Below are 13,209 nucleotides of genomic sequence, written 5' to 3' on the forward strand. Positions count from 1 at the left end.
TAGTGACCGCAGGTCCGAAACGGCATTAATCGAAGCCACCACCGCCGCCATTTTGATTATATAGCCATCTCGACCCGGTGCTCTCGTACGCAGATCCACTGGCAGCTGTAGCCACCACCGCGGCAACGCTAGAACTAGGTACTCCGACATACGCTACCAATCTTCTTGCTGTTCGGCATCGTGTTTTTCATTGAAACAATTCACCGCTGTTAGCAATGACGCCAACTCCACCTTTGTGATCCTTGCCAACGGCTTCAAAGCTCGGAAAGCACGTCCCGTAGCAGAATGCCGGTTCTCAAAAGTCAGCTTTGCCTCAGTACGGCATTGTTACGCGGTGAAGCACACGCGAAGTATTGCGGTGAAGCATACCAAGAATGGGAAGGGGCAATGGTCACGAGACACGGTATGTATTCTTATACACGCGTGAACCCGCCATCTCCTATCATAGTACAAGCACCGATATGTCTCATAAGTGTACTGGCAGGCCTTTAGAGCTATTCAGGACGTGCCTGTGGCGATTTGAGCCCTTGGGGTCAGTAAGTCATGCATTCAGTTGTTTGGGCTGCTTAATATGTTTAGTTTGAAAACACACTTGCATCGACCTCAACTTACAAGAGGAAAGGAAACCACGTGCAGGCAAAGCGAGCTCACAAGTGGCAAAAAATCAGGTGAAGTCAGCTTACTTTGTACAAGAACGGTGTGGCCAGAGCCATTGAAGTGAACGCTGTTGATGCTACCCCGCTGGATGTCTGAGTAGAAGATGCGGCGCTCAGAGTAGTCAAAGGCAAGGCCAATGATGTTGCGCATAAACTCCGAACTGGAGATACTTGGAAATGGTGCATTCAGATTCGTCTCGTCCATCATGTGAATGCTGTCTATAGTGCGCACCCTCGAGAACATGACAAAGGCTTCGTAATCTGCATAAAAAAAAGAAAAAACAAGGCATAGGTAAGACTGTCCACAACACTAGAGAAAGCTCACGTTCGTGTGGAAACAATTACATAGTGTGCACCTTTCTGCCTTCGGAATCTCGAATAAATCACCTCTGTTCAAAATATGTGGTCACTAAAGAAATCAGTCTGCAAACCAGAAGAACTACAGAAGAGCAAGCACTTTATCCTTTTGCTGGATAATTATGACCATGCAGCTCAGATGAGATGTTACTCAAGGTCTACAAGTTCATTGAAATTTCTTTTATTACACTGTTATTCAAACGAATAACTACTATTAGGTAGTTTGAAACCATGTTATATCACAGTGAAAGTTAAGTGCAGACAGAGAAACCTGATGCAACACAATGTCAATTTAATATAGCGGCAATCTATACACATTTAATCTGTGAAGGCTTTCTTAATTAGGCCATAATTTTACCCTCTTTTTTTTTGCATACACTTATGCGTATCTAGCAAGTACTTAAGGTAAATGATAGTTATTAACACTTTTTTAGAGCAGGTGCAGAATCTACTTAGAAACAAAGAATTACAAAAAATAAAAATTTATATAGAAGAACCTCGTTCACATGTTCAGAAAGAATGCACTAACCGAAAAAACGTACGATCCGAAGTAACTAAAAGATGTGAGAGACTCAACTGTAGTTGACATCTACGTTATGCGTATCATTGTGACAAGACGCACGAGACACCGATGCGAATCAAGCTGGTTGGGCTTCTGCGGCCCGAGACACGCTTTGTTGTTTTCCTGTTGCATAGTGTTTTAAGACAGCGATGGGAAACCGAAATGAAATTGAGCTGGTAGGTGACGCCAGATGTCGCCGGAGCGAAACGTGGCGCTCCCATCATGCCGCCTGCAACAGTGGCGCATTTGGGCTATCACCTACTAAAAGTGTGCAGAGCACTTCCATCGGCACTACGCCCCACACGCTGTAAAACAGATAGGTGAAGATGCTTCTCGCAATAGGATTGGCAGTGATAGCTGTGAATGTGGCATGTGACGACCCGGGAGAAGATTTGCTGGTACCAGTACAAGAAACTGAGTGCGCGCTGTTTTCATGTGAGACGAGCGGGCGAGTATTGTGGGGAAGCTGATGTGGCGGACAGCTACTGTTATCGATCGCATGCACCTCGCACCTTTTTTGTTTACATGGGATCTAGCGGCCGGGAAACGTATAATATGACCGCAACCTGCATCATGGAATGATGGCGCATTCGGATTATCGCCAATTAAAAGTTTGCAGTACGCTTCCAATGCCACCACATCCTGTGAAACAGATAGGTGACAACGCTTATTACAATACAGTTGGCGGCAATAGCTGTGAATGCAGATTGTGATGACCCGGGAGGTGATTTGCTGGTACCGGAATAAGAAACTGAGTGCCCGCTGGTGTTTTCACGTGAGACGGGCGCACGAGTATTGTGGTGAAGCTGCTGCGGTAGGCAGCTACAGTTCTCGATGGCACGCACCTTGCGCATTTTCTTCTTTGTATGGGATTTAGCAGCCCAAAAACGTATCATACAATCGCAGTTTGGTGATGTACTGAACATTAGTGCTGAAAGATCGCGTTTTCTGGGAACGTATGAACTGGTAAAAAAAGAAGCATAACTGTGTGGGGTCATTTTTTGTGTTCTGGATTGCGAATGATGCCGCTTGGAAATCTTATGCAACAGGATCGTATCAACAAGGTTCTACTATATAAGATATAAATCGCAGATTAATTGTTTGTTGGCAGTGAAACATCTTAGGCTAGGTCTGCTAAAACATTCTTTAACCAATAGACATTAATGCTGCCTATGCTCTCAGCAAACAGCTTAGCTCAAAATAATGTGGAAAGTTAACTAATGACACCTAAATGTAGATAGAAAAATATGTACTGCTAAAAATTCCTTGTGGCAGTAAAGGTGGACAAAAACATCCTACAAATATAAAAGGCAGGCTTTCTGAAAGATGCAAAACCATTTAGAATGTCACAACAAACTCAAATGATGATATCATTCAGAAAAGTCAAGCTCAGAAGGGATACCAAGAAAAAGAGTACCATAGTAGAGTATGCCTTCCGAAAACTATGTGAAATTCTTTGATGTGAAAAGGTTGATTACTTGCTGAGAAAGTTTATTACTAGCTAATAAAATGAAGGTTGAACCTCCCCATTTAAATTTTGCATGCAAGACACAGTACCAGTGTGACATCACAGATTTAATAGCATTTTCACATATTTGTCGCATTTTTGTGCATGAAAGGTAGCCAAAATTTACCCCGTTGAGTCTGTGCACTTTCACATGCAATGTAACTTTTTTATTGATAAATTGTTAACTACAACAAAGCATTCGAGGGAACCCTCAGCGATGTCAATTATAGCTAGCTGGCCTGCTCGAAGTGTTAGTTGCAGTCGTAATAAATGCTGTCCGAGTGTACACGTAGTTGTCGTCTATTGTTTTCCTCGAGCTTGTACCGGACCGCGGTTGATGCGCAGGCATGCGCCAACCGCGGGGCTAAGTGTGCCGAGGCACAGAGCGCCGTGGCATCCCCCCTTATCCCTACACACTGTAGAATTGAAGACCAGAGTCGGTGTGCAGCTCAATTTGATGAAACATACCTTGGCAAGTTCGTCCATCAGGAGCCACTCGGCCATGGGAGCAAGCACAGGTGTGGCCATTGTCTCCCTTGTACAGGCACAGCTCCTGGCACCCTCCATTGCCCACACTGCATGGGTTGTTTGTCTCTGCAAGCAAGACGACAGAAAAACATTTGTCATGTGCTTGGCTCACTTTTTTTCAGCAAGTGTATGTATCCATCACAGGCTGGTGCCAGTTCCTTAAAGAATTAAACCTCTAAAATTAAAACTTTAATATAACAAAATTCTCTATATAATGAAATATTTACCTTTTATAACTTCTTGTCCATAGAACACCGTGTATTTAGAACCTAAATATCACGAAGTGTGTTTATACACGATTTCGATATAACGAAATTTCACTGCTGTTGAGAAGGAACATTGAACCAATAAATGGAAACTTCTTAGGATGCAGATGGTCAAGTAGTTGAATTACAAGCGGCTGCTTGCGAACACACCTCTCAAATCATGCGCTGTGACCCCCGAAGCATTCGTATAATATCCAAGTGCGATAAGATCCTATTGTGCCCTGCACGCTGTATGCTTTGGGTGCAAGCGAAAGCGTGCAAAGGTGAGCCAAGAAGGATGGTGGCTTGATGAGCGCTGTCTTCCAGCACGAGCAAAGAGAAAGGGGGAGGGGAGTGAGCTTGAGTTAACGCAATCAAGCGCGTGCAAAGGGGGGCAAGCGGAGAGCAAGTTGGCGCACATCACGTTTTTAAGTGCGGCTTTGGCTGTAACTGTGCACAACTGTCAGCGCGGATGAGTGCATAAGCAGCCAGCATGGCCTGTTTTAGAGGTAATCTGCCACATGTGCAATGATTGGACATGCCAAGATCAAGTTGGCAAGGCATCACGCGCAACGTCTTTCGATGTGCTTAGTACTGGAGGTTGCATAATGTCGAGTTTCAGAGACACGTTGAAGCGAGAGGCAGACAAAGCATTTGCTCTTTGCTGCCGGCGCTTTTCATGATAGCGTTGTCCCCTGCAAGCGACACTATCAGCTTTTCTTTCTTGCACGCACGAAATTTAGCCGTGGTCGTCAGCTCTCCTCGCAAGCTTTCACTCACACATACAGCACACGGCGTGCGGCGACGGCGTTATCGCCTTTCGACATTACACGGAACATCTATGTGCCAAAACTAATTTTAGGGCCCCAACGCGTCATAGACACCATCTTTAGATAGCAAATACGGATCTCAAAGGCCATGCTTTTGCTGGCGTAAAAAAAAAATACGCCATAGGTGTCGCCTCCGGCACTTTGGGCGGCCTATCCCACCGTCAAGCCCCCAAGCCAAGCGACATGAAAAGTTAACATGACCGCTTGGGCCGGCGTGGGGTGTCTGTTCGCAACGCATGATGTGGGAACAGTGAGGTTACAAATGCATTGGATCCTATGGGAGCTCCGAAAACGACGTAACAGCCAAGGAAACGCAGCACCTGGGAACATAACAGCAGAGTTCTACTGTATTGAGGTTTAACTATACTTTGTCTTTTTTACCATATATACACGTGTATCTTACGGACAATAAATAGAAATTGTGGTTAGTTGGCACATTGTCCTGTTGTTTCATCTTTGTGATGTTTACCTGTCATGTCAATATGTATCTCAATGCTCCATGAGTATAACATTCCCCGCAAGCCATCTGTGAGGTCACCAACATAAATACCAAGAAATTGAGTTAAATGAAAACACATCAATGAGGTTCTGGAGTGCACATTATGCACTCCAGAACCTCACTTGCGCACACTAACTAGCACAGATACTAACAATGCAAACATAATATGCCATGGTGTTTACAACACTGTAGGCACTCTCGATGAGTAAAAGTTGGAGTTTGAGACAAATAATACAACTCACCTTGCTTCGGTCGTGTGTGGAAAACTTGCAGATCCTTGATTGAATCTGTCAAGTGGTTCACCAGCATTTCCTCAAGGCCTGGGTCGTGCTTTTTGACACGGAAAATAGATCCATCTTCACGATGGCTGTGAGAGTACAGAAAAAGCTCTGTTGCACAGACATAGCCTTTGTCAATGGAACTTGAAGTAAAAAAATTATTGAGTTAACCAAAGACTGTGTCTTGAACAATTGTTTTGAGGACCAGGGGCTCCGGAACTGGGAGGGCAGTGGGGGCAGTCGCCCCCACAGGTTCTAAACCAGTGGGGGCATGCCCCCACACTCAAAGCTGTTATGATCCCCCCCCCCCACCCCCCCTCTTCTTCCCTCCTACCACCAGTGAGGCTAGCAACTTCTTTGACTACTTAAAGGGTGCTCCCTTCCTTCAACAAACGAATCAAAATTTTGAAGTCGAGGGTCTGACAAAATCTCGTCTGGTTGAGAGTAATCATGGCGAAAACAGCAAACAGACGCCGACCAAGGTGAAAATTTTTTTACATCGGAGCTGTTAATGGCTAGGCTTCCGCGCATTTTTTCTGTGCATGTGGAAAAATGTGAGCCGATCCTGGTGATGGTGCAGAAAGGGTCCAAGCGCAATAGGCACTGCCGCCGCCCCCGAGCAAGGACCGCCGTAGATGTACTCGGTCGACATGTCACTGGTAGATACAACAGCTAAGATCCGCTACGATCGGATCTGACTATACGTGGCCTCCCCATTCTGTCTCACCTCTGTGCCGTGTGCTAAACAGCTTCACTGGTAGTCATCCACCTTCACTGAGTGGAATGGCTCATGATGTTTTTCGAACTGACTTTTTTTGCCCCCACACGGAAGCCTTGTTCACAAACATGAAGTCGAGGATTTGACGAAATCACGTCTGATCGAGATTAATCATGGCGAAAACAGGAAACAAACGCCGACCAAGGCGAACATTTTTTTCCCTGTCATTTAAGCCCCCACACGGGAGCCTTGTTCAGGCTTGTGAACAAGGCTAAAAGGCCTTAAAAAAAATTTAAAATAGAAATGAAATGTAGGCTCCCGTACGTGTGGGGGCCGAATAGCCGGTTACCAAAAAAAAAAAAAAAAATCACGGTCGTCGCCGTCTGTTTCCTGTTTTTGCCATGAAACATAATTTTCTGGAAGCTGGTGACTTCTGAGACTCTCTTTGTCGGTGCTTTTTCTATGTCGAGAGCCCTTGCAGGAGTACGTCTCAGTGCCATGACTTTAGGATGTCTCTCGTTCTCTCCCTTTTTCCTTGCCCCTATCCAAGCCCACAAAAAGCAAGACGATAACAAATGTCAGTGTAAGCCTGTTCCTAGAAAAACACGATTTAAATTATTAACCTATCACTTGTGAAGTTTGAAATGTGCGTTTTATTATGGTACGGCCCAAACCGCCTTGGCCACATGGAATGACCGTAGTGAAAATTGGTTGTGAAATTGGGAGTGAAATCAGGCCACGTTTTGTTTGACATGATGGCGCACCGTCCAGTATATATATAAAATAAATCTTGTCTATATGATCCTAAGTTGAAGGAAAAGTGTGGGTTTTTAATTTTGTGCATTGCTTTAATATGGTTTATGTGCGTACAGTGGAATCTCGATGATACAAATCTCACGGGGTCACGAAAAAAATTCGCATTAGCCGAAATTCGTATCATCGAAACACAATTAAAACTAGCTAAATTAAAGAGTGGAGAGGTGAACTCACTCAGGTACACGTACGTAAAAAGCATTTACAGTATAGACCACTTATAACGTAACCGTTTATAGTGCAGAACTGGCTACAACGCGGCCTTTTCCGACTCCCGTTTACCCTCCCATAGAACTCCATGTATACGCATACCGCTTACAGTGCAGCCACGTGAGACAAAATTGCGGCTTCCGCAGGAAAATCTCGCCAACAAGGGCGGTAGCGAGCACGAGGTGCGCCCACCGATGGGAGAGGAGATCAACGAATGCGATGCGGAGGAGGAGCATGAGACGTGGAGCACGAGTCCAAGGGCGATCGATAAAGTCGTCACGGCGAAGCCGTATGTGCGAGTGAAAGGACGCGCACCTTCACGGACAGCAAACGCAGTGAAGAGCAAACGCGACTTCCGTTGCGTGAAAGGCCCTGGAGGTATGGAAGGGAGGGAGGGAGGGGGGGGGGGGGGGGGGCGACGCTGTGCTGGGGCGCCAAATGCGTATCTTGCAACCGAGCGCAAGGGTAACTGGCGACGAAATCTCCCCACGCGAAAGGAGCAAAGCGGGAAGGTAGCGCGGGAGGGAGGGAGTGGGGGAAGGGGGGGGGGGGGGCGGCTCCTACTCTGCCAACAAATGCGTTCTTGTACTTTGCGCCTGTGCCGGCTGTCAGTGTTGTCGCACGCACCGTATCTTGAAAGCGATCTCCACACGGCTCTGACCTTTATATGCACTGTGCTTACGCCGCTCAGTTTCCGTTGAAGCGATGGACCGCACGAACCTTCGCTTGCTGCGGCGGTAGCGCGTGGGGAAGCGCGGCCGCCGCAGTGAGCGAAGAGACAAAAAGAAAAGCACAAAAGCAACAAAAGCGCCACCGCTTAAACTCCTCGCGCCCAGTCGCGGCTTCCGCGCTGTCCGGCGCACCAAAAGAGAAAGGGAAAACGTGAGTGACTGCGCGCTGTTCTCTTTCGCGGCCGTCGGTGGGGCGGCGTTTATTCGTATCAACCGACGCGGGTCGAAAATCGATTCGTAACAACCGTTCTCTAGCACGTTTCAAAGTAATGGGGCTCGGCCGGCACCTCAGAAAAATTTGTATCATCCGGAAATTCGTATAAGCCGTAATCGTATCATCGAGATTCCACTGTATATGGTATGTCTGTACGTATGCATCCGTAAAGTTTGTGGCATGTATTCTTTCTTTGGAAGCCTTGTTCAACCCGTTTATTGAAGTTGTCATTCATTGTTTGTCCAACATGTGCGTTCTCACAAATAAATCTCCAAATATTCTATCAGGCTGCAGCCTTGAATTCTCTGCACTGCGCTTCATCAGTGGTCGTTGAAAGAGCTTAGCAGGGGTGTGCGCGACAAGTTTGATTTCCTTAAAATGCACTTTCCTAAAGGAGTAGGCGTGTATTTGGAGAACTCAGCAGACCCTGCGAACATCGCACCTGCATGCTCAGTTTTGGCCTCCTCAAAATCCGAATGAGGTGACAGTTATCATTTGAAGAATGTATGAAATTTCTTAGATATATCGTACATAAATATTAGAAAATTTCAAATACTGAATTGAACAGTGACCTATTCGATTTGGTCTTCAAATCGAGCACTCACTAGACGTAAATGGGATTGTTTTTCGAATGCTTTTAGAATATTTCAAAGCATCAACTGCGTCCAAATAAACATAAAGATTGAGCAAAAATACGGTAAATTTTCACCCCCACAGGCATAGTATAGACAAAAAACATGTGAACTTGCGTAGTGGAGCAGGCTACATCGCTTAGGTAGCCATATTTTACAGGCTATACAGCTATCATTCGCACTCTCGGAAGAGTTCTGCGCATGCAAAGAAACTACCTGTTTGCTCCCAATGCTCCACTTGTGCTTTTAAGAAACAACACTTCATAACGTAGTATGTAATTACAGAAACTTTAAGAATACTAGGAAGCGAACATTTTTTTACATAAAGTGTGATAATGGCTGTTTATTATTCGAAAACTATTCGATAATCAATTCGATTTGTTTCTTGTGCTATTCGATTCATTTTCAATTCAGTCTCAAAATACACTATTCGCACCCCCCTAAATGATTGGTTTTCTATATTCAACTTTGCTGCAATACAGTTGTGTTATGCAGTAAAGCAAATATGACTTGCAGTAAAGCATACAAAGAGTGGAAAGGGGCACTGTAATGAGGCCAAGTATGCATTCCTTATAGGTACACGTGTGCACGTGCTGTCTTCAGTCACAGTATGTACACCGATACATCTAATAAGTCTGAGATGTCTAATCAGAATAAAAGCATAGGTATGCCACTATATTCTGTTTACGCTTTGTCTAGTCATTGCAATAATCTACATTTTTCATTTGTGCATTGTTTTACTTATGTGTTCTTATAAACTTCCTACGTGCACCATGTTTGCTATTCATTAACCTCTTTGTAGCTTTGACATTTAGTTAAACAAGCCTCTGAATTACCCGACGTTGAAACAGTATGGACTCCAGGACACGAGTCCCTCCGTGGAAATCAGCGTGCGCACACTGTAGCCCGAGCTCATGCCACCCGGGCGCCACAAGAGAGGGATACGGCCGCATCTATGGAGCCCGTACCTTTACAATGCAACGCCATATTACAACACCACAGATTGAACAGACGACAATACCCACCCCCACACAAGACCCTCTCCCGTGAAGACGCAGTAGCATGGCGACAATTACAAACCAACACATACCCCCATTTAAGCACGCAATACACCCTGCACTGTACTCGTACAAATGCCCCCTTTGTAATGACTACGCTTCCCTATATCAAACCACATGGGTGTGCCTCAAAATACAGGTAGCCCCGCATATACCCAACCCCACACCCAAGCAGTAGGGGTGCCCGGCTGACTAGCTTGGACCCTCGTGACCAGCAACAACTGGTGCGCTGGTGCGGCGGGCCTGCGAGACAGCAAGAGCCGCAGGAGCCATGGACTGAAGGCACCTCCCAGCACAAGCAGGAAGGCGCCAGCTTAGTTTTTTTTTTTTTCTCTTAATAAATGTTTTTCCTCCTCCTCCTAACGAGTTCTAAATTTTGGTCTCATTCTTCCACAGAATAAATCATTAATTTTAATACGCAGTACATAGTTCCTATGCATATGAGTTAGCAGCCATTTCTCTTCACAACATCTATTTAATATTAGATTCGAAAATATTTGTACTAAGCACTACATTCACTTTGAATTTGCTTCGAAATAAAAATCCACATTCGCAAATGCCTAGAGAACTGCTGAAAGTTATTGTTCAAGAACATGGCCCAAGTTACCTAAAGGTTCTAAAGGTTCTCACAATAAAATAGAGAAATTTCATGTAACATGAAATGAAAATGGCTGTCAGTATTGCTCAACTTCTTTCATCTCTTGCTGTTTGATGACTGCTTCATGCACCATGGCTTGGCAAACAAGGAGTGATGGCTGTACAATAAGGGCAAGAGGGAGACATATTGAGGCACGAAAAGTAAGCGGGCAGAATCAGTGGCATGTATAGCTGAGACAGCTGCTCGCTATAAATGTGCTTCCAAAAACTCCTATAAAGAGTACATGAAATTAAAATCTGATTTGAGCTTGCAACATTCTTACAAGCAAGTAAGCATTTTTCTCAATGAAATAAGTACAGTAAAACCTCATTAATTCGGATTTCATGGGACTGAAGAAAATGGCAAAATTAACTGAATGTCGAATTATCGAGGGTATCCAGAAAACAATAACTAAATGCTTACTACATCACCACGTTTTTATTTAGTGAATGAATGAGCAAATCCTATTGTTATTTTGCACAAAAGCACCGTGGAAGCTGCAATTGCCATAATCTCGTGACTTATTTGCTCTCGCCGCGGCGATCGAGACCTCACAACTTCTTTCGCAGCACGGCTGTGGTTCCTTTGCGACACAGTTTGCACTAGCATGCGCACATCCTGATTATTTTGTTGCCAGTGAGCTGATTGCCAACAGATCATCCGTCCATCTGCGATGTAGCCGATGCTCTTCATCCTCAAGAGCTTTGCACCGAGTTTAAAAGAAATAACTGTTTGCGGCAACCGCTGCAGAAGAAACCACGGCCGCTGTCGACGTGATTATGAACGGTGACTTTGCGGTGCTGAAGGCATGCGGCTCACGCACGCACCGAGTCAGACCGAAACTACCGTTCGCTGCAACAACTGCGGTAGCTATCAACTGTAGCAGCAAACCGCGGTAGCTATCGATGCGACCATAGATGGTGACCGCAGTTTTTCAGGCACGCGGCCAACGCACGTAACGAGTCAACACGAAACTACTGTCTGCCGCAACCGCTGCAGAAGAAACCGCGGCCGCTATCAACGCAATCATGGATGGCGTCTATGTAATTATGAAAGCCCACGCTCAACGCGGTGCTATGCGCGGCGGTAAACGCACGAATAAAGCCACAAATGGGCATGAAACGTTCCGGCGTGACTGTCATTCACATACGATTTCCACTGATGACTATGGCGTTGTGGACTCTGCTGCTTCGTTTCAAATGGACTCTAGCACCGTTTTTACTCTTTTGCGTCGCACATTTGCGGCGCTCCTTGCTCGCCTATCTCCGAAAGTTTTCCGAATCAACCGATGTGCAGCCAAATATGTCCAAATTAACGAGAGTTTGGTTGCATTGAATAATGCCTACACTGGCTGGGACCAGAGGACGAGTCCGAATTATCCGATTTTTCGAATTAACAAGGGTCAAATTAACGAGGTTTTACTGTAATGATAAGAAATGTCTAATGCCCTTAGAGACTTACGTGTCAGCCCAGTAGACATAACTGCCATGAACTGCAAGCGAGAAAGGGTTCTGGAGAGGACGATGTGAGTCCTCTATGTCTTCCTCCTCTTTTCCCGAAGGTGTTGGGAAGACAGTCTCACGTCCCGTGCCATCCAAGTTGATCCTCTCAATTGTGTCGGTGCGCGAGTCACACCAGTAGAGTTTGTCTTCTTCAAAGTCAATGGCCAGGTCATTCACTAGCTGTACTGACGCATTGACCAGGACAATTCGGTTTGAGCCATCCAGAGCTGCCCGTTCTATCTTTGGTGGTACACCCCAATCACTCCAAAAGATGTTGTAACTGTGTGGTTGCAAAACAAAGAAAAGGCAAAATGAAAACCAAAGCCTTAACAATGCTGGCAGCAAGTAAAGTAACAAACATTTACTTGCTGTCATGATCCTGGTCACTTTTTTACCAAGATTGGCTAGATTTCTTGATAATGCTCACAAATATGTTGCCAGAGTTTCGTATAAATATACAAGCTCTCTCACATAAAAGGTTATCTTCTCATGCAAAGTTTCCAAAAATATTTCTGTGCCACTGTAAATTACTGATCATCGCTAATCATGGCTGTGGCATCTTTCATGCCAAGGTTTCCAACAATATTCTGTGCCACTGTAAATACTGATCATGGCTGTGCACTTGTCAAAGAGGGAGACCAGTTCAAACTCTTTACTAATTCGACAACTACAGCTTTTCAAGTCATCAGAGAAAGTCAAAGCCTTAAAAAGAATTTACATGAGGTTAATACACCCAGGTGTTGTTCCTTCACTAATATCCACCAAGAGAACATGGTGCAGCAAACAAGCAACAACTTACCCTTTGTACGGATGCACAACAATGGCCCGAGGTGCTATCCATGTTACCAGAAAGGAGAACATATCGGCCGGATCCATTGAGCCGCGACACTTCGATGACATCGTACGAAGGGTCAATCCAGTACATGTTGCCTACAAAGGAGGAAAATTTGCATGACTAACACTTGGCATCATTTCAACATATTTACAGTGTTCATAGTTATTTGTGCAACGAAGAAACAAACCACTGCCCCAACCTTCAACCTCATTTATGCTCGACTAGCAAACAGAAAATGCATGGAATGATTCCTGCTACCCAGTCAATTGCAAGTCCTTCAATGGCATCAAGACACTGATAACAGTCTCTCGTCCAGTCATGTCTCTGTGAATTCGTGTGATGCTCCCCCTTCTGAATCCACCCAGTAGATGTATTCTGGTAAGAATACGATGTGCGA

At 45.1% G+C, this 13,209-nt stretch overlaps 1 protein-coding gene across 1 annotated transcript in view; it reads right to left on the reverse strand.

The window, feature by feature from the left end:
* LOC119440540 (low-density lipoprotein receptor-related protein 1B) overlaps positions 1 to 12,853 on the reverse strand; it is a 33,337-nt gene extending 20,484 nt beyond the window's left edge. The window contains exons 1-5 of the mRNA XM_049662960.1: positions 12,777 to 12,853; positions 11,937 to 12,257; positions 5,427 to 5,551; positions 3,551 to 3,676; positions 684 to 917 (exon numbers count right to left, since the gene is read on the reverse strand). Of these exons, the coding sequence (XP_049518917.1) occupies positions 684 to 917; positions 3,551 to 3,676; positions 5,427 to 5,551; positions 11,937 to 12,257; positions 12,777 to 12,853 (883 nt within the window). The remainder of the gene's footprint in view (positions 1 to 683; positions 918 to 3,550; positions 3,677 to 5,426; positions 5,552 to 11,936; positions 12,258 to 12,776) is intronic.
* Between the last annotated feature and the right edge of the window lie 356 nt (positions 12,854 to 13,209).

This window comes from Dermacentor silvarum, chromosome 2 (assembly GCF_013339745.2).
Source record: "Dermacentor silvarum isolate Dsil-2018 chromosome 2, BIME_Dsil_1.4, whole genome shotgun sequence".
Classification (NCBI taxonomy): Eukaryota; Metazoa; Arthropoda; class Arachnida; order Ixodida; family Ixodidae; genus Dermacentor; species Dermacentor silvarum.